Source organism: Lonchura striata, chromosome 4, assembly GCF_046129695.1.
Source record: "Lonchura striata isolate bLonStr1 chromosome 4, bLonStr1.mat, whole genome shotgun sequence".
In the NCBI taxonomy this organism is placed as follows: domain Eukaryota; kingdom Metazoa; phylum Chordata; class Aves; order Passeriformes; family Estrildidae; genus Lonchura; species Lonchura striata.
Window position 1 is genome coordinate 4,317,947 of NC_134606.1, and position 7,238 is coordinate 4,325,184.

At 36.8% G+C, this 7,238-nt stretch overlaps 1 protein-coding gene across 7 annotated transcripts in view; it reads left to right on the plus strand.

The window, feature by feature from the left end:
* CTNNA2 (catenin alpha 2) overlaps positions 1 to 6,756 on the plus strand; it is a 465,423-nt gene extending 458,667 nt beyond the window's left edge. For all 7 annotated transcript variants that reach the window (XM_021535749.3, XM_021535753.3, XM_021535748.3 and 4 more), the window contains one exon: positions 5,583 to 6,756. In XM_021535749.3, coding sequence (XP_021391424.1) covers positions 5,583 to 5,870 — 288 coding nt within the window. In that variant the 3' untranslated portion in view covers positions 5,871 to 6,756. The remainder of the gene's footprint in view (positions 1 to 5,582) is intronic.
* Positions 6,757 to 7,238: the final 482 nt, after the last annotated feature.

The window sequence follows — 7,238 nt, forward strand, 5'->3', positions numbered from 1 at the left end:
TAGCAAGAGCCCTGTGAGATTTTGAAGTGACTGACTAAAACAGACCCTCAGTGGTGCTGATAAAGAGCAGATGTCTCCTTCCATAGGGAAGGGAGCATCTGAATAGCAAACAGGCCATTCTTGCATTGGCTTCTCTCTACCAGGGTCATGTTTTATGCATGAAATGTGCCACAGAAACCTAAGATGTGATTTTATAAATAAGATCTTTTTCTGGCATACCTCTTGTAGGTGTGGATTTGCTGTTAAGCGCAGCTGAGAGGAAAATGTTCTCTTGCATAAGAATACAATCTGAGAAATCCAGACTCCTGATTTACCACCCAGGTTCATAATTGCACAGTTGTAGCCTTATTTTCTCTGGGGACTGTTGATTGACTTTTGGGGTGGGATAAGAGCAACTATACCTTGTCCAGGAAGGAGTCCTTGGATAGAAGCAAGAAATTTACCCAGAATTCACAGAAATCCTTAAGTCTTGGCAGTGCCTAAGTCACCTGCTAAAGGTGTACAAATCAAACCTTAGCCAAGAGTATTTGAGAAACTACAGGTTCTGTTTCAATGTGTAAAATAAATTATATTTTCCCCTCCCAGTCTCTAGAAAGGGAATCAGATCAAACTCTATTTATCAATAGCTCCTCATACTATTTTTTTTTTTTGTTTTCATACCTTTCAAGGTCAGTAGGGGCTGTTGTTATCAGCTAAGCTGCCTTCCTGCAGAACTGATACCCAGGCTCCCTGAATTGGTGTGCACTAAAAATGTCCACTAGTTAATACATATTAAGCAAAACCATCCAATATTGATTTCAAAATTTCAAAAAATAGAATCAATCTTTCATGAGTTCTTCTGATTAATTTATATAACTGCTAAATAAATAATTGCAGGTAATTAATAACTAAAATGACCTACTTCGCCTCTCAGCCTTTAAGTTTTGTTTTATCTTTGTCTCACATGTGGAACTGGAAATATAATCAGCTTTGTTACCATGTACTTGCTGATTTCAGTCACTGAAAACTCATTTTTTAGTCATTCACTTGAAAGTGGGAAAAACAGAGCTGGCTGAGTCTTTGCCATAAAAGATGTTTTTTTGTTACTGAGTTTCTCCCAAGTTCTTTCCCAGTTCCTCAGTATTGCTCTTGCATGGAGAGGACTCAGTATCCCATAACTGTGGACAGACAATAAACTGAATATGATAACTGAACCTATTTAATCAGTCTCCTCCTTTTTGTGTACTCAAGGAGTGATTGCCTGGGATCCTGCAGAGAATAAAGTTCCTTATTGTGTAATTAGGTATCATCTGCTGTAGATCTGGCCAGAATTAAATATTAATTTGTGGCTTTTAGGAGCTAATTAGATATCAATCACTTGCCCCCTGCATGACTTGACACTTCCCAATTGTTATCTGCAAATTTCATCAAATGAATGACTTTCTTTCCAAGTTTTTAGTAGAAATATTAATATTGTAAAGCCTCCAAATGTTTTCTTCAAGACCCCACTGCAAAATTCACTGTTGAGCACTGATTTTTTTTTTTTTTGTGTGTGTGTATGTGTACTTCTGGAAGCAGCTGCTGGAGAATCTGGAATCCTTCTGTGTATGTGTCTTGTTAGTTTTGTGTCAACTGAGTTTTTAATCAAACTGTCATGTATTACTAAGCAAAAGACCTTTCAAAGATCCAGTTATACCCACAGCATTATTTTAAGCAATTCAAAGTTTAATCATACCAAAATATGATGTAGGTTACTTTGAAAATATTTTAACCCACACAGCCCTTTACTTACCACAACTACATTTCTTTCCTCTATTTATGGAGTCTGCCACAGACATTGCATCATTTAATTTGGGAGTGCTGTCAGCTGAGCTGGCCTATAATTTCACAGGTCATTTTATTTTCATTGCTCAAATATATAGAGACTAGAAACTATCTGCAATTCTTTTGATGTCTTCACCCACTTTTCAAGGTTTATTAAAGTCAGCAGTAATAATATAGAACATTTTTAGGCTACCAACTCTTTTAAAACTACCCATTCTGTATCCTTACTCACTGAAAATACAGATTGGGTTTTTTTTTTCCCTCAATTTCCCTTAATTTTTATGGATATTTATTGTTATAAATATGAAGACATCTCTGGAAGTTAGATTTTCTCCTTTCTAAAACATAATTCTTCCCCACTACAGCAATGTGACAATGCAGGGAGATCATCTCTTTTCATTGCTTTACTATTAAGGACAAAAATTTCCAGCTTTATTCTCTCCCATTTCTTCAGCTATTTTGTTATTGCAATTGCTGGTTATTTTAGTTAGATTATGTGTATATGTAAAAGAAGAGAGAAATCTTGATTATCTCAAGATTCTGGAAAATTCTGCAAATAGTGCAGGAAAATTGCAGAACGGCTGATAAGCAGCTCAAAAACTCTTAACCCAAAGAATTTTCTCTAGGGGGAAGAAAACCCTTGAATTATTTTCTTGGCAGATCTTTTCCAACCTTACTTATTCTAAGTGACCAAGTCCAGTGCAGTTATTATTAGGTTCTTTATTAATTTTGAATTTTCCTCAGCATTCACTGTTCTTAGAGTTTCGTGGGACAGTAGCCTAAGTTTATCTTTTATTGTTGAGAGAGCTTTTTTTTTTTTTTTTCCTAAAAGCGGGCAAGCATATTTTTAAAGAAGTCTAAACAGCAGAACATCATTATTTTGTGCATCAAGTCAAAGGCTCTGTTGGCTGTTATAGCTATAATTCTGTGGCTACTGCAGGGAGTAAATGTTGCCTTCTGTACTGTGAAGTAATTTTCCTACTGGTGCTTTTATTTGAGATGTTAATTTTCCTTCTTATGATTTTTTTTAATATTAACATATCATTTGGAAAAGTGCATACGTTTCTGTGCCCAGATTTTGTAAGGAATTAAGAACACTCAGGGCTTGATTCACTGCTGCCTCATTCCAGCTTTGTGCCCGTGTGGCAAAGCACAGCTTAAAGCTGGAGCAACGTGGTGGTGTGGGAAGATCTAAATGTTAATTGGAATGATGTTCATTCAGTTTAATTCTTCTTGGCTGAGCCATAACACAAGCAAGGAGCTGGAGGCCATAAGAAAATCACAGGAATTGCTTAGGTGGCCAAATTGGATGCATGGAATGACCACCAGCAGATTTTGGGGAACACTCACAGCCTGTGATGGGGTTTTATGTCTCTTTTCTTTTCTGGTTCCAAGACTTGGAAGTGTTTTACAAGATAAGTGGGTATTAGGGTCAAAGACTGAGTCTTAACATCTTAAAATGTTATTATTGGTGGTGAGAACAAGGAGCTCTTACCTACTCTAACAGCATATTGAAACTGAAGAGAGTTAAATGGCATCAAAACACAAAACCTGGTTTTCTTAAAGGTTTCATTGCAGCCTGCATCTGAGATTCTGCATGCCCTTATCACTAGAGTCCATAAAATTACTGATTGCTGTGTTCAGAGGTGTAGATTGAACTCTGTGTATGGGTTTAAACATCTGAATTTTGTGCCCCCTCATTTTAAAATGTTTCCTTTAATTATTTGTTTTCTTAATATATGTAAAGCAGCTTTTTGTGGTGGTAAATGTGAAGCTGTTGGAAACCTTCAGCAACCAGAATTCATTCAGGAATGTGCAGTAGAGGCTCAATCCAGTCAGTTTATCCACACTGATTATGAAGTAAACACTATTTGATGGTATCACTTTATATTCAATATCAATCCACCAGTGTTTCAAAAAGAATCATTTAACAATGAATAATGCTTGATTGTAGATCTGTGTAGTAAATTAGAATATCCTAATTTAATAGAGTGTGATCTGTTATTTGCCAACAAACATACAGATTGCCTTATAAATCATGCAGCAGTGTGGTTATAGAATAACACTAGACTGGATTATATTTCATTACTCCCTATTGAACAGTCATGTTTCTGCCATGTAATGTAATTTTCCATCTTTTAACTTCATTTCTTTTACTAACAGAAATACAAATTAGTCCCAAGGAAAAATATTTACTAGGGGCAGGCAATTAACTGCATTTCAGGGAATAGCACCACATACGTGAATGTCATTAAAATGCTTTTTTTTCTTGGTTTTCACCTCACTGTATGTAGCTGTTTATGTATTTGGTGAACCATAATGAGTTTAAGGCCAGAGTGGAGGAAATAAAATACCCCAGGTAAGTATAGCTTAATGTGGTTTCAAATACAGGCTTTCTGTAATGTCTATTTTTGTTCACATCAGTCACTGTCAATTCAGAAGAAAATTTCTCCTGAACTCTTCTGTTAATGACTCAAAATGCTTGAGGTGAAATATGACTGTTTGTCCTGCTTACCCTTGCTTAACATTTATATTTCACAGCCACATGCTCCCAAAATAGGGAGCAGGAAAGGTTTGGAGTGACACAGGACATTTGTACTAATTAAAAATAGCTAAAAACTTACTGAACATGTGGGGTGGAATCAAAAAGGTAAAGTAATGCTCCATCTCACATCATTCCTACAGTCTGGGGAAGGCATAAGTAATTGAAGGAGTTTCTGTGGGATATCTGAAAGGCTTTATCACAAAAAAATCCCACCCTTCAGTATTTTAGGGAAGGGATAATTGAACATCAGAAGTAGTAACCTGGCTTTCTACAGTCCTTAGGAGCATATTTTTAGGACTTACCACTTTGAAAATATTCACTTGGATCTGGCAAGTGCCTGATTCACATCGCGGAACATTGAGGCATTGTCTTGGAAGTCCCCATGGTATATTGAAATCCTTGTGAAAATTTTGGCCAGGGTTGTGTACTTCACTTCAGTATGATGGAAGCTTTCTGATGGAAGTCCCAGTGTTTTGAACTCTGCAAGTCCTTGAGGGGCTCTTACATCCTGAGGACACCCAGGAACCTCAGGCAGGTTCATGCATGGGAGAAGCACAAAAAGTACAAAAAGCCTGGTAACCACAAAGTAACATTCCTTGAGAACAGAAGTAACTCACACATTACAGGAGCTGCCAAAACCTGCAGTTAACAGTCTCATCTTTTCATTTCTGTAGGGGTTTCAGAGCCTCCTTTCATCTTTTCAGATGGGATTCTCAGTGCTGGCCTCACACTGTTCCTGTAGACATCACTGGAGGTGTTATCCTGGCCTGACAGGAATAATTAGAACAAATTGGAACACTTGGGAAAAATCCCTGTTGACCTGTTTTGCAGTTGACGTGTAACAGTAAATTTTTAAAGGTATAAGTAAAAAGTAAAAGGGTTTGTGTGAGAAAACAGAAAACTTCTTAAACTGTAGAAAAAGAATCAACAACCAAAAAACCACACAAACAGACAAACAAAAAACAACTTCCAGACAACACAAGCTTTTCTTTTAATTTATTAAAAAAATTTAATGTGAGGTACCACATTTTTACTTTACCGTTCAGTGCATGATGTTCACAGTGCTGGATACTCCAGGGTACCCCGAGGAAGAGGATTTGATCCATCTTTAATGAGATCTGGGAGGATCCAGGCTCCGGTCAGGAAATGGCCCAGTGATCCAGCCATGGAGTGACCTTGCTGTATTTTGTGTTGGAGTAACCTTGCTATATTTCATTTTGTTTTCTGTTTGTAGCTGGACAGTGCCACTTCTCTCATCCAGGCAGCTAAAAACCTGATGAACGCTGTGGTCCTTACAGTGAAAGCATCATATGTGGCTTCTACTAAATATCAGAAGGTGTATGGCACTGCTGCAGTGAACTCTCCAGTTGTATCTTGGAAGATGAAGGCCCCCGAGAAGAAACCTCTAGTAAAGAGAGAAAAACCAGAAGAATATCAGACAAGAGTGAGGAGAGGATCCCAGAAGAAACATATTTCCCCTGTACAGGCCTTAAGTGAATTTAAAGCTATGGATTCATTCTAAACCACTGAGCTTTACCAGGAGGGTTTTATATTCCTTTTTTGTATGCGTACCTGCCGACTTGTGTGCGTCTGGCATGGGGTGGGGGGGACAAAGTGACAATTTGCATGTGACCTGAGACTCTATTCCAGTAAATAACTCTCTGCAGTGCCCAAAATTCGGGGCATTGCCTTCTGATGTTAAGTGGACTTAACTCCAAGCTTCCTTTTTAAACGAAACTATAGCATTAAATTGGCCAAAGAATTTGCGTCACAGGGGTATACGTGTGGAATAAATGATAAATTCAAGTCTAAACCCCGAAATTTTTATGCATGCAAGAAACATTAGGTTGGCAGGTATATTAAATGGAAAAAAAAAAAAAAAAAAAAAAAGGAATTGTAATGGTAGACCATAAAGCTTGTATTGCTTCTGTTGCAGTGCAAAAATGTACTAGCCAATATGCTTCAATGTGTGGCCCAATAATTAAATAATATAACTTTTAAGTCATCTTCATTATAGTATGTGAATTTTTAAAACAGATTCAAACTAATTCATCTTAAAAATGCTTCTTTTGAACCAGATTTTGTTCTTTATATTCTAGTAGTGTTATGACTGCTCACATTTCAATTAAGCCCATTAATATGACCAGAGGTTTACTTTTGCCAATTGAATTCCTTATGGTGGAGTATGAAGCACAATATGGTGATTGACATTGCCTTTTATATTATCATTATTATTCTGATTATTATTATTATTATATTAGTAATAGAAGACCTGGTGGTGGAATGTTTAGAGACACGGGAACTGACAGTGTGAGAATTTAGAGGAAAATATGTAGGTGTAGCTTGGATTACAGGTATCTGACATACCATTGTAACCACTAACTCAATAAACTCATTTAACCTTGGAATCCTCAATCTGGCTCGTCTCCTTTAATGCACAGGTATCTCCTGAATCATAATTGATGTATAGGGTCACTAATTCTGCCTCATGATTCCTTTTTATTCTTAATTTTTGTGAATTTTCTCATTTTTTTAATAGGCAGAACAAGCCAAACATGGCCAGTGGGTCAAAACCAGAGTTTAAATCTGAGGCAGATTTAACCCTCAATACATATGAAACATATGTGTCATGTGGGATTAAATTATTTGTTTAAATGCAACACCTCAGAAGAGTCATAAAGGTAATTCAATTTATTCACTTGTAAGGCTGGCACTTCACAAACTTGGAATCACCTATTGTGCCACGATTTACAGACCTGTACAAAGTCCCCTGCACAAATATCTATTTTTATTCCCTTTTGACACCAACAGTTACTTAACTACAGAGACCATATTATCATTAGCAAAAAGTCTGGGTGTATATATAAAAGAAAAACGATGAACATCTATT